This window comes from Pelophylax lessonae, assembly GCF_965119305.1.
Source record: "Pelophylax lessonae genome assembly, chromosome: 7".
NCBI lineage: Eukaryota > Metazoa > Chordata > Amphibia > Anura > Ranidae > Pelophylax > Pelophylax lessonae.
Window position 1 is genome coordinate 8,046,706 of NC_138774.1, and position 14,150 is coordinate 8,060,855.

General features: G+C 44.3%; 1 protein-coding gene across 1 annotated transcript in view; it reads left to right on the forward strand.

Annotated features, from left to right (window-relative positions):
• Positions 1–14,150, forward strand: part of KLHL4 (kelch like family member 4) — a 131,821-nt gene that overhangs the window by 88,576 nt on the left and 29,095 nt on the right. The window contains exons 6-7 of the mRNA XM_082264350.1: positions 6,383–6,607; positions 8,403–8,565. Coding sequence (XP_082120476.1) covers positions 6,383–6,607; positions 8,403–8,565 — 388 coding nt within the window. The remainder of the gene's footprint in view (positions 1–6,382; positions 6,608–8,402; positions 8,566–14,150) is intronic.

Genomic DNA, 14,150 nt, shown 5'->3' on the forward strand with positions numbered 1-14,150 from the left:
TCCATTTCTTCTGATCATCCTTGAGATGGTTCTACACCTTCATTTGAGTCCAGCTGTGTTTGATTATACTGATTGGACTTGATTAGGAAAGCCACACACTTGTCTATATAAGACCTTCCAGATCACAATGCATGTCAGAGCAAATGAGAATCATGAGGTCAAAGGAACTGCCTGAAGAGCTCAGAGACAGAATTGTGGCAAGGCACAGATCTGGCCAAGGTTACAAAAAGATTTCTGCTGCACTTAAGGTTCCTAAGAGCACAGTGGCCTCCATAATCCTCAAATGGAAGACGTTTGGGACGACCAGAACCCTTCCTAGAGCTGGCCGTCCGGCCAAACTGAGCTATCGGGGGAGAAGAGCCTTGGTGGGAGAGGTAAAGAAGAACCCAAAGATCACTGTGGCTGAGCTCCAGAGATGCAGTCAGGAGATGGGAGAAAGTTGTAGAAAGTCAACCATCACTGCAGCCCTCCACCAGTCGGGGCTTTATGGCAGAGTGGCCCGACGGAAGCCTCTCCTCAGTGTAAGACACATGAAAGCCCGCATGGAGTTTGCTAAAAAAACACCCGAAGGACTCCAAGATGGTGAGAAATAAGATTCTCTGGTCTGATGAGACCAAAATATAACTTTTTGGCCTTAATTCTAAGCAGTATGTGTGGAGAAAACCAGGCACTGCTCATCACCTGTCCAATACAGTCCCAACAGTGAAGCATGGTGGTGGCAGCATCATGCTGTGGGGGTGTTTTTCAGCTGCAGGGACAGGACGACTGGTTGCAATCGAGGGAAAGATGAATGCGGCCAAGTACAGGGATATCCTGGACAAAAACCTTCTCCAGAGTGCTCTGGACCTCAGACTGGGCCGAAGGTTTACCTTCCAACAAGACAATGACCCTAAGCACACAGCTAAAATAACGAAGGAGTGGCTTCACAACAACTCCGTGACTGTTCTTGAATGGCCCAGCCAGAGCCCTGACTTAAACCCAATTGAGCATCTCTGGAGAGACCTAAAAATGGCTGTCCACCAACATTTACCATCCAACCTGACAGAACTGGAGAGGATCTGCAAGGAGGAATGGCAGAGGATCCCCAAATCCAGGTGTGAAAGACTTGTTGCATCTTTCCCAAAAAGACTCCTGGCTGTATTAGATCAAAAGGGGGCTTCTACTAAATACTGAGCAAAGGGTCTGAATACTTAGGACCATGTGATATTTCAGTTTTTCTTTTTTAATAAATCTGCAACAATGTCAACAATTCTGTGTTTTTCTGTCAGTATGGGGTGCTATGTGTACATTCATGAGGAAGAAGAATGAACTTAAATGATTTTAGCAAATGGCTGCAATATAACAAAGAGTGAAAAATTTAAGGGGGTCTGAATACTTTCCGTACCCACTGTATGTAGCATTTACTTCCCGGAATCCATATGCCCTTAGCTCAGGCATGCAGGCAGGAGGGTGTGCTTAGGTGGAAAAGCCCCTCCTCCCATGAAGACTCCTGTGATGTATGACATCATTTTGGTCTAGGCCAGAAACCAGGAAGCAACTGAAGAAATGTAAAAAGTTTCAACCACTACAGCTCCGGAAAGGTTTACCCCCCCCCTTTATGACCAGGCCATTTTTTTGCGATACGACACTGCGTTACTTTAACGGACAATTGCGCGGTCGTGCGACGCTGTACTTAACCACTTTACCACCGGAGGATTTTGCTGTCTTCTGTCCAGGCCACTTTTTGCGATTTGGCACTGTGCGACTTTAACTGACAATTGCGCGGTCATGCGACGCCGTACCCAAACGAAATTTACGTCCTTTTTTTCCCACAAACAGAGCTTTCTTTTGGTGGTATTTGATCACCTGTGCGATTTTTACTTTTTGCGCTATAAACAAAAAAAGAGCGACAATTTGAAAAAATAACAATATTTTTCACGTTTTTTTATATGAAATTCCCCCCAAAAAAATGTAAAAATCAATTTTTTTTTTACATTTTTGGCCAATTTGTTTTCTGCTACATATTTTTGGTAAAAAAAAAAATCGCAATAAGTGTATTTTGATTGGTTTTCGCAAAAGTTATTGCGTTTACTATCTAAGGGAAAGATTTTTGTCATTTTTGGTGGTTTTTTTATAACGAGTAATGGCGGCGATCTGCGATTTTTTTTTTGCGGGACTGCGACATTGCGGCGGACAGATCCGACCCTTGACTGACATTTTTGACACTTTTGGGGGTACCAGTGACATTACTACAGTAATCAGTGCTATAAATATGTACTGTTACTGGAAAAATGACACTGGCAGGGAAGGGGGTTAATTTTATTGGAGAGGGAGGGGTTAATGTATGCCTCATGCTTACTGACATGTGTGGGGGGAGGTGACTGAGTGACACAGGGACAGATCGAAGGTTCAGCTATGCTGAATCCTGTAATCTGACCCTGCCTGTCACTTAGGAGATCCGCCCTCTTTGTTTACACAAGCGGGCGGATCTCCACACTCGATTCCCCGACGATCGGGGAAGAGCGGCGGCGATCGCCGCTGCTCCTCCCCTGGCCCGACTCCCGCTGTGACTGAACACAGCGGGAGCGAGCCTCCGGCGGCGCGCACCGCCCACAAGGGGAGGAGTCCAGCGACGTAGGTCTACGTCGCTGGACAATAACGAGCCACATTGCTGCAGTAGCAGCAATGTGAGCGGACGGAAAGTGGTTAAAGCGGTAGTATCCCGCTTTTTTCACTTTTACCTACAGCTAAGCCTATAATGCGGCCTATAATAAGGCTTACCTGTAGGTACAATTAATATCTCCTAAACCGGCACGGTTTAGGAGATATTTGCAGTGCACGCGAGCGGCGCATGCGCTCTGAAGGTCCGGCGGACCTTCAGCTTCCCTTGCCGGGAGCTTGCAGAAAAATGACTCCCGCGCGCATGCGTTATCGCGGCTCCGGCCAATCACAGCGCCGGAGCCGCCGAACCCGGAAGAGACGCTGTGGGATCATGTCAGCGCCCGCAGCGGTGTCCAGGGGGTCCGTGTCGGGGGCTTCGTTCTAAGGTAAGTAATTCATAATGAGCTAGTATGCGATGCATAATAGCTCATTATGCCTTTGTCTTGCTGTTTTTTTTTTATTTTAGGTTTACAACCGCTTTAAATAAAATTGATGTCCTTTTTTCTCCAAAAATATAGCTTTTTTTTTGGTGGTATTTGATCACTTCTGCGTTTTTTTTTTGTTTTTTTTTTAAACTATAAATAAAAAAAGATCAACAAATTTGGAAAAAAAAAAAACAATATTTTTTACTCTGCTATAAAAAATATCCAGTAAAAAATTAAAAAAAAAATTTATTTCTTTATCAATTTAGGCCAATATGTATTCTGTTACGTTTTTGGTAAAAAAAAAAAAAAATCTCAATAAGTTATAGTGCTACAAACTATGGCATATTTTTATGGAATTTATTTATTTATTTATTTTTTTACTAGTAATGGACTTTTTTTTACTATTAACAGGAAAAGGGTCTTCATTAAACGTTTGCCACAAGGGCGCTGTTGTCTAACATGTCTTTGTATGATGTAGTATTAACTAAACCCTTCCCTGGAGACATCACAACTCAATCAGAGGGAGGTTTCATATACTTTTGACCATGTAGTGGATTTGTGATCCAGTATGAACACTTCACTTTGATCTAATATGCTGAATTGGAAGAAAACGGACCCCCTTCAATTGTTTTAGAGGATGGAATCGGACCCGGAGGTAAGTAGGTGTACACAGCCACAAGTCTGCTTACACCTGTATGTCCAATGGAATGCATGAACCTTCCAATCAGGTCTGCAAAAATGACTCATATGTTTTTCTTTAGATATAATAAGCACAGAGTGTAGTAATGTGTTCCTAAGAATGTGGGTACTCAAGTACCTGTGGAAGCACATACAGTATCTAACAAAAGTAAGTACACCCCTCACATTTTTGTAAATATTTTATTCTATCTTTCCATGTGACAACACTGAAGAAATGACGTTTTGCTACAATGTAAAGTAGTGAGTGTACAGCTTGTATAACAGTGTAAATTTACTGTCCCCTCAAAATAACTCAACACACAGCCATTAATGTCTAAACCGCTGGCAACAAAAGTGAGCACACCCCTAAGTGAAAATGTCCAAATCGGGCCCAAAGTGTCAATATTTCGTGTGTCCACCATTATTTTCCAGCACTGCCTTAACCCTCCTGGGCATGGAGTTCACCAGAGCTTCACAGGTTGCCACTGGAGTCCTCTTCCCCTCCTCCATGATGACATCACAGAGCTGGAGGATGTTAGAGACCTTGCGCTCCTCTGCCTTCCATTTGAGGATGCCCCACAGATACAGATCAGCAGAAAGGGCAAAAGAACAGCTCCAGTGATAAGATAATCCCAACTATCAAAATAAGGTGCAGCAAGAATCCGCAGTCCAGGCAACTGTAATGTATAGAGAGAAATAGCCACACTCCAACTTGAAGGTGAAAAATATAAAATCTGTTTTATTCGTATCCAAAAGATAAAATCAATTCAAAGTGTATCCATAACATAGTCAGAGACAAGAGATGAACGCATAGTAGTTGACGCGTTTCACGGATAAACGTCCGCTTAGTCGTAACCATAGTCGACTAAGCGGACGTTTATCCGTGAAACGCGTCAACTACTATGCGTTCATCTCTTGTCTCTGACTATATTATTGATACACTTTGAATTGATTTTATCTTTTGGATACAAATAAAACAGATGCCCCACAGATGCTCAATAGGGTTTAGGTCTGGAGACATGCTTGGCCAGTCCATCACCTTTACCCTCAGCTTCTTTAGCAAGGCAGTGGTTGTCTTGGAGGTGTGTTTGAGGTCGTTATGTTGGAATACTGCCCTGCAGCCCAGTCTCTGAAGGGAGGGGATCATGCTCTGCTTCAGTATGTCACAGTACATGTTGGCATTCATGGTTCCCTCAATGACCTGTAGCTCCTCAGTGCCGGCAGCACTCATGCAGCCCCAGACCATGACACTCCCACCACCATGCTTGACTGTAGGAAGACACACTTGTCTTTGTACTCCTCACCTGGATGCCGCCACACACGCTTGACACCATCTGAACCAAATAAGTTTATCTTGGCCTCATCAGACCACAGGACATGGTTCCAGTAATCCATGTCCTTAGTCTGCTTGTCTTCAGCAAACTGTTTGCAGGTTTCTTGTCATCTTTAGAAGAGGCTTCCTTCTGGGATGACAGCAATGCAGACCAATTTGATGCAGTGTGCGGCGTATGGTCTGAGCACTGACAGGCTGACCCCCCACCCCTTCAACCTCTGCAGCAATGCTGGCAGCACTCATACATCTATTTCCCAAAGTCAACCTCTGGATATGATGCTGCACTCAACTTCTTTGGTCGACCATGGCGAGGCCTGTTCTGACTGGAACCTGTCCTGTTTAACCGTTGAATGGTCTTGGCCACCGTGCTGCAGCTCAGTTTCAGGGTCTTGGCAATCTTCTTATAGCCTAGGCCATCTTTATGTAGAGCAACAATTCTTTTTTTTCAGATCCTCAGAGAGTTCTTTGCCATTAGGTGCCATGTTGAACTTCCAGTGACCAGTATGAGAGAGTGAGAGCGATAACACCAAATGTAACACACCTGCTCCCCATTCACACCGGAGACCTTGTAACACTAACGAGTCACATGACACCGGGGAGGGAAAATGGCTAATTGGGCCCAAATTGCACATTTTCACTTAGGGGTGTACTCACTTTTGTTGCCAGCGGTTTAGACATTAATGGCTGTGTGTTGAGTTATTTTGAGGGGACAGCAAATTTACACTGTTATACAAGCTGTACACTCACTACTTTACATTGTAGCAAAGTGTCATTTCTTCAGTGTTGTCACATGAAAAGATAGAATAAAAAATTTACAAAAATGGGAAAATGGGAGGGGTGTACTCACTTTGTGAGATACTGTATATATATATATATATGTAAATATATATATTTTTTTCACCCCAATATTTTTACAGACCAGAAAAGTTCAGTGTCATTGTTCCACCCTGAAGAAAAATTCTGCTTCTCACAGTTTAGGGATTTGATGGTTTCATTCAAGAGTTAAATTAAAATAGACTGTGCCAGTAATGGCATTTTACGGTGCGCCACAGTGACTGGTTGCCGTTCTCATTTACACAAGGCTTAATGTATGTGATTGCTTCGGAGCTCAGCCTCCCATTGGGTCCCTTTGTATGGTACACTCACTACTTTACATTGTAGGAAAGTGTCATTTCTTCAGTGTTGTCACATGAAAAGATATAATAAAATATTTACACAAATGTGAGGGGTGTACTTACTTTTGTGAAATTCTGTAAATGTCCTTAATTTGAAATAGTTCTCTGATGTATCTTATCTTCCCTTACAGGTGCCACAACCATTGAGAAGTACGATCTGAGGACAAACAGTTGGGTTCAGATCAGCACCATGAGTGGGCGCCGCCTGCAGTTTGGAGTCGCTGTGATCGACAACAAGCTCTATGTGGTTGGAGGGCGTGATGGCCTGAAAACCTCCAACACTGTGGAGTGCTTTAATCCAGTCACCAAGGTGTGGTCAGTTATGCCACCAATGTCAACGCACAGGCATGGACTAGGTGAGTAAAAAAACCTTCCCTCAGTTTCTTCTCGGGTGGCTTCCTTAGTGGGGGTACAGATAGCAATAGAAACCTGAATACTTATGTGAGAGGTGATGGAACTCCTGGTTTTATTACCCAATAATTGCAAGTGTCCTCTACAGCCAATTAAGTTCGCTGTCTTCTGTGAATGCTGCACAGTGACCTCCAATCGGGGAATGTGTCAATATAATAGTATTCTATTTAACTCTACGTCGCTAGCCTGTGAGGCTCTAGGGAGCTCCCGCGCGCCGCCGGAGGCGCGCTCCCGCGCGGTCACAGACCCCCCCCCGTGCGTGTGCCCGGCGGACCCGATGTCCGCAGGTCACTCGGGATCTTCCGTTACACCAGAAGAAAGGCAGGCGGCTGATGTAAACAAAGCCGCCTGTCATTCTCCCCTGTGTAAGAATGGAGATCACACGGTTCTACTATGTAGGACCGTTGATCTCTGTTCTTACACCAGTAGTCACAGCCAATCACAGTTAGAAACACGCCCCTAGGAACACACTTAACCCCTCCCTCTCCAATAAAGTTAACTCCTTCGCTGCCAGTGTCATTTTTACAGTAACAGTGCATATGTATAGCACTGATTACTGTAGTAATGTTACTGGTAACCCCAAAAGTGTCAAAAATGTCAGTCAAGGGTCCGATCTGTCCGCCGCAATGTCGCAGTCCCGCAAAAAAAAACACAGATCGCCGCCATTCCGCGTTAAAAAAAAAAAAAACAACAAAAATGACAAAAATCTTTCCCTTTGTTAGTAAACGCAATAACTTTTGCACAAACCAATCAAAATAAGCTTTTTGCAATTTCTTTTACCAAACATATGTAGCATAAAACAAATTGGCCGAAAATGTTAAAAAATTTTGATTTTTACATTTTTTTGGGGGGAATTTCATATAAAAAAATGTGAAATATATTGTTATTTTTTCTAAATTTTCGCTCTTCTTTTGTTTATATCGCAAAAAGTAAAAATCACACAGGTGATCAAATAACACCAAAAGAAAGCTCTGTTTGTGGGAAAAAAAGGACGTTAATTTTGTTTGGGTACGGTGTTGCATGACCGCGCAATTGTCCGTTAAAGTCGCACAGCGCCGAATCGCAAAAAGTGGCCTGGATGTAAGTCAGCAAAATCCTCCGGTGGTAAATGGTTAACAAAGATTGAATTTCTGGGTAGGCTTACTTAACGAACTTGGCTCTTGTTATTCCTCCACTTTCCCTATCACGAAGTTACTTTTTTACTAGCATAGCTTTTGAAGTTAGTAAAGCGTCAATCTGTTGTCCCCAGGATGGACACGTTGGCCTCAGAATCGCTCAGTCAGCACATTGTAGGCCATTTTGCAGTTGGCAAGTGACAGGAAATCTCCGGTTCACGAGCGGTGAAGGGCAGACTTAATCCATCAACAAGCAGCGTGGGTTTCCTCTGCGAGAGACTAATTAGGAAAAGTTTATAAATAATACATTGGCTATAGATCTTTAGAGAACTTAAATACATTTTAGTGCGACACAGGAAGCGGGCCGCGTACACATAACCGCCCACTCCCGGCCTCAAACTCTTAAATTAATAATGTTTATTCCACGCGGAGATGATTAAATGCACAGTGTTCCGTGCGTCTGCGGAGAAATAATCACTTTCATTTACACTTGTTTAATTAGCCTTGATTAGATCAGCTATTCGTGTGATTTATGGATCTTGTAGGGAATGTCTGAGCGCTCAGGTTGCCGATACAAGAGTAGATGAAACTTGCATTTGTCAATTTCTTCTCAACTGATTTGCAGGAGTGGCGGTGCTGGAAGGTCCAATGTATGCCGTGGGCGGCCATGATGGATGGAGCTACCTCAATACGGTGGAGCGGTGGGACCCTCAAGCACGACAATGGAATTATGTCGCCAGCATGACAACCCCCAGAAGCACAGTTGGAGTGGCAGCTTTGAATAACAAGTGAGTTGTGCGTAGGGCAAGGCCGCTATGGGAGTTTCGCGATATTGGAACAATGTTGCTGCAGTCAGTGGAGGTTCATGTGGGCCCAAAGGCATTAAAATGGCTTACTACAAATACAATTGTTTTAAGTTTTTGCTACAATATTTTAACTATTAACATTGTATTTATCGTGAAATATTCTAGAAGGGAACCTTTTCTTGCTTTGTAGACCATAGAAACTATAATAAACTAAACTTGCATGCTATATGGCCCATAGGTTGTTGACACCTGACCATCACACCCATCACAGAATGACCTGGACAAAATAACGGAGTGGGCAACGACATGGCAAATGAGGTTTAACGTGGAGAAGTGTAAGGTTTTGCACTTGGGGACTAAAAACATAAAAGCACAATATACGTTAGGGGGGGGAACCTTTGGGGGAATCAAAAAATGGAGAAAGATCTGGGAGTCTTGGTAGAGGATAGACTAAGGGTGTTTTCACACTAGCACTTTTGGTGCAGACCCGGGTTCGAATGACGTCAGAATTTGGTTCTTTTTGATGATGTGAAAACCCGCGAACCGTACCCGAGTCCACTTAAAAAGGGTGGTCTGGGCTACGGATAATGTGAACTCCAGTACGGTTCGCTTCGGATGAGAATGCAATCATACCAAAGCAAGCAATTCTATCCATTTTGGCACCTTCTCGTTTACAGCGGTTGCCAAGCAACATGAGTATGCGCCGGCTGCAGCTTGTTGACACAAGTGTACCGTGGTTCGGATACAAAAATCAAATGTGAACACAGTCCATCGGGGGCAGGGGGAGGGGGGAGCAATCGAACTCGGGTTCGGACCAGGCAATTACACCAAGTGTGAAAACACCCTTAGAAATAGCATGCAATGTCAAGCAGCAGCTGCCAAAGCCGGCAGAATATTAGCATGCATAAATAAAGGGATGTATTCCAGAGATAAAACTATAATCCTTCCACTTTATAAAACTCTGGTCCAACCACATCTGGAGTATTCTTTCCAGTTCTGGTCACCGGTCCTCAGGAGGGATGTGTTGGAGCTGGAGAGAGTCCAGAGAAGGGCAACTAAACTAATTAGGGGAATGGAGGACCTTAATTATGAAGAGCGTCTGCAATCGCTTTATTTATTCTCCCTGGAGAAGAGACGCCTTAGAGGGGATATGATAGCAATTTATAAATATCTCAATGGTGATCTCAGCATAGAAAAAAAGCTATTCAGTCGAAAGGATTGCATGAGAACTCGGGGGCATACAATGCGATTAGAGGAGAAGCGTTTTAACCTCAGGCAACGTGGGAGGTTCTTTACTGTTAGGGCTACAAGATTGTGGAATTCTCTACCACAAGAGGTGGTTTCTGCGGGAAGTATGGTGGCTTTCAAAAGACTCTTAGACGTACATCTGAAGGATCAGAACATTCAGGGGTATGTGAGATGATTACAGCCACACACACCTACACAGGTTGAACTAGATGGACTATTGTCTTTATTCAACCTCACATACTATGTAACTATGTAACTATGACATGGTTAAACATCCCATTCTAAAATAAATATGGCTACTAATCTAATATGGAATTGTCCCCCCCCCCCTTTTTAAAACCCTCCACCTATCCGGGAGGGGTCGCCACAAGATTCTGGAGAGTGTTTGTGGATACTTCTGTCAATTTGGCTAAAAGAACACTTTTTGAGGTAGGTTACTGATGTTGGATAAGACTTTGCTGACCATTGGCATTTCAGCTCATACCAAGGGTGTTTAGTAGTGTTGAGGTCAGGGTGCTTTCAGCTTGACATTCTCTATTTTCAAAGCTAAGGACCAGCATCACCTGGAGGAAATTCAAAAGAAGAGCTGTTGCTCCCAGGTCCCAAATCTGCCTGTGTCTGTGGGTGGAGAACCTTTTCTGCTCCAGCATGCCTGTGCCCCTAGGTTCAAAGCCCGCTCCATTAAGAAATGGTATGCCCAACTTGACATGGAGGAAACTCAAAATAAGAGTGTAGCTCCAAAATCCCAAACCTGCTTGTGTCTGTGGAGGCAGGTGCTGGCTGAGGGGAGCTCATACTAGCTACCCTCATAGCCTAAGCCAAAGAGGCCAACAGCAGTTAGATGATGTCAGCATAAAATCTTTAATGTTCAAGACAAAGAACACAAATGATCCACCAGAGAGTGGAATCGCTAGTATGAGCCTCAAATGGCCAGTACTTGCCTACACAGACATGGCCAGATTTGGGAGTTTGGAGCTACACTCTTCTTTTGAGATTCCTCCACATCAAACTAGCCAAACCATGACTTCATGGAGCTGGTCCAAAATGGTCAAGCCATGTCTTTATGGATCTGGTCCAAACTGGTTAACCCATGTTTTTATGGAGCTGGTCCACAGTGGTCAACCCATGTCTTTATGGAGCTGGTACACACTGGTCACCCCATATATTTATGGAGCTGCTCCAAACTGGTCAACCCATATATTTATGGACAATGAAGAGAGATAACACCGCTCAGGCTAGTCAAAGTCCACGATTCAAGGTGGGTGCTGAACCACGGCTTGCCACCAGGAGAAGCATGAAAGTAGAAAATGGTTGCACACCACCACCACCATGGAATCCAATAAAGAAAAGTTCTTTATTACCATAAGTGGTACAAGGTACAGCAGGGTAGGACAGTAGATGCATTTCACACGACTGCTACCACTGTTCACTACCACAAGCACGTAGCAGTCGTGTAAAATGCGTCTACTGTCCTACCCTGCTGTACCTTGTACCACTTAAGGTAATAAAGAACTTTTCTTCATTGGATTCCGTGGTGGTGTGCGACCAAATTCTTCTTTCACATATCTTTATGGAGCTGGTCCAAACTGGTCAACTCATGTTTCTATGGAGCTGGTCCAAACTGGTCAACCCATGTCTTTATGGAGCTGGTCCAAACTGGTCAACCCATATCTTTATGGAGCTGGTCCAAACTGGTCAACTCACGTTTTTATGGAGCTGGTCCAAACTGGTCAACCCATGTCTTTATGGAGCTGGTCCAAACTGGTCAACCCATGTCTTTATGGCGCTGGTCCAAACTGGTCAACCCATATCTTTATGGAGCTGGTCCAAACTGGCCAACCCATATCTTTATGGACAATAAAGAGAGATAACACCGCTCAGGCTAGTCAAAGTCCACGATTCAAGGTGGGTGCTGAACCACGGCTCGCCCACCAGGAAGCATGAAAGAAGAAATTGGTCGCACACCACCATGAGATCCAATAAAAAAAAGTTCTTTATTACCATAAGTGGTACAAGGTACAGCAGGGTAGAACAGTAGACGCGTTTGACATGACTGTTACGTGCTTGTTCACTACCACAAGCACGTAGCAGTCGTGTGAAACGTGTCTACTGTCCTACCCTGCTGTACCTTGTACCACTTATGGTAATAAATAATTTTTCTTCATTGGATTCCATGGTGGTGTGCGACCAAATTCTTCTTTCACATATCTTTATGGAGCTGATTCAAACTGGTCAACTCATGTTTTTATGGCGCTGGTCTACACTAGTCAACTCATGTCTTTATGGAGCTGGTCCAAACTGGTCAACTCATGTCTTTATGCAGCTGGTCCAAACTGGTCAACTCATGTTTTTATGGCGCTGGTCCACACTGGTCGACCCATATCTTTATGGCGCTGGTCCAAACTGGTCAACCCATGTCTTTATGGAGCTGGTCCAAACTGGTCAACCCATGTCTTTATGGCGCTGGTCCAAACTGGTCAACCCATATCTTTATGGAGCTGGTCCAAACTGGTCAACCCATGTTTTTATGAAGCCGGTCCAAAACTGGTCACACCATGTCTTTATGGAGCTGGCTTTGTACACAGGGGTACAGTCATGCTGGAACAGGGTCTTCCCCTAAACTGTTACCACGAGGTTGGAAGAGCACAATTGCATACAATGTCTTCGTATGATGTAATATTAGTCCAAATCATTTGGAGGAGGGGGGATTATGGTGTGGGGTTGTTTTTCAGGGGTTAAGCTTGGGCTTTGCCCCTTAGTTCTTAAGGCGTCAGCATACCAAGACATTTTGGACAATGTCATGCTCCCAACTTTGTGGGAACAGTTTGGGGATGGCCCCTTCCTGTTCCAGCGTGACTGCGCACCAGTGCACAAAGCAAGGTCCATAAAGACCTAGATGAGCGAGTTTGGGGTGGAGGAACTTGACTGGCCTGACCTCAACCGATAGAACACCCTTGGGGTGAATTAGAGTGGAGACTGTGATCCAGGCCTTCTCATCTAACGAGGCAAAGCTGTTATAGCTGCAAGGGATGGGCCAACTCAATATTGAACCCTACGGACAAAGACTGGGATGCCATTAAAGTTCATGTGTCAAAGCAGGCGTCCCAATACTTTTGACAATATAGTGTATATATTTAAAATAGTATACATTTCCATTAAAACACACCACATTTGTTATAGCAGTGCAGCTTAGCATAGCAGATAATGCACAGATGGCAGAATTCTGGGAGAAGTCTGTGGAGCTGAACCCAGCATTGGCCCTTAATTCTGCACACATGAAGCAGACATGGAGAGATGAGATAACAGTCAGGAAACAATAACTGGCTGCTAACAAAGAACCTCCAACAATGGGAGAACGTGACTTTCCAACCACAGACTTCTACAGATAACAGGAAACTCTCCGGCTCAGGATAATCCTGGATTACAGCACCCCCCGCAGGCAGACATATAACAGAATGATGTCCTCTAACAGGAGTCCGCAAACTAAGACACGGGTGCTATGGTGATGCTAGGGTGGGCTTGCAAAGCTATTTTCCGAGCCATCTATAAAATCAATAGTCACGTCTACAAATTTATTCGATATTTTACATTAAAACATAACTGTAGTGAAGTTTTTTAAAAGTCCAGTTTGTAGAGTCATGAATTCACCAGACAAACTATTATTAGCCTAATATCTTATTAGTCTGATTAGCCGCTGGATCACTTTTAGAAGCGGCAGGAGGGGTTGCCCACCCCCCTCCCACCACTTTTTTAGTTCCACCCTTTGGTGACGTCACGCGTCTTCTACGTTGCGGTCCAAGTCATGAGTCCACCAGAGAAATTCTTATTAGCTTAATATCTTATTAATCTGATTAGCCGCTGGATCACTTTTAGAATCGGTAGGAGGGGTTGCCCACCCCCCTCCCACCGCTTTTTTAGTTCCGCCCTTTGGTGACGTCATGCGCCTTCTACGTTGCGGTCCAAGTCATGAGTCCACGAGAGAAATTCTTATTAGCTTAATATCTTATTAGTCAGATTAGCCGCTGGATCACTTTTAGAAGTGGCAGGAGGGGTTGCCCACCCCCTTCCCACTGCTTTTTTTGTTCCGCCCCTTTGGTGACGTCATGTGCCTTCTACGTTGCGGTCCAAGTCATGAGTCCACCATAGAAATTCTTATTAGCTTAATATCTTATTAATCTGATTAGCCGCTGGATCACTTTTAGAAGTGGCAGGAGGGGTTACCCACCCCCCTCCCGCCACTTTTTTAGTTCCGCCCTTTGGTGACGTCACACGCCTTCTATGCTGCGGTCCAAGTCATGAGCCCACCAGAGGAATTCTTA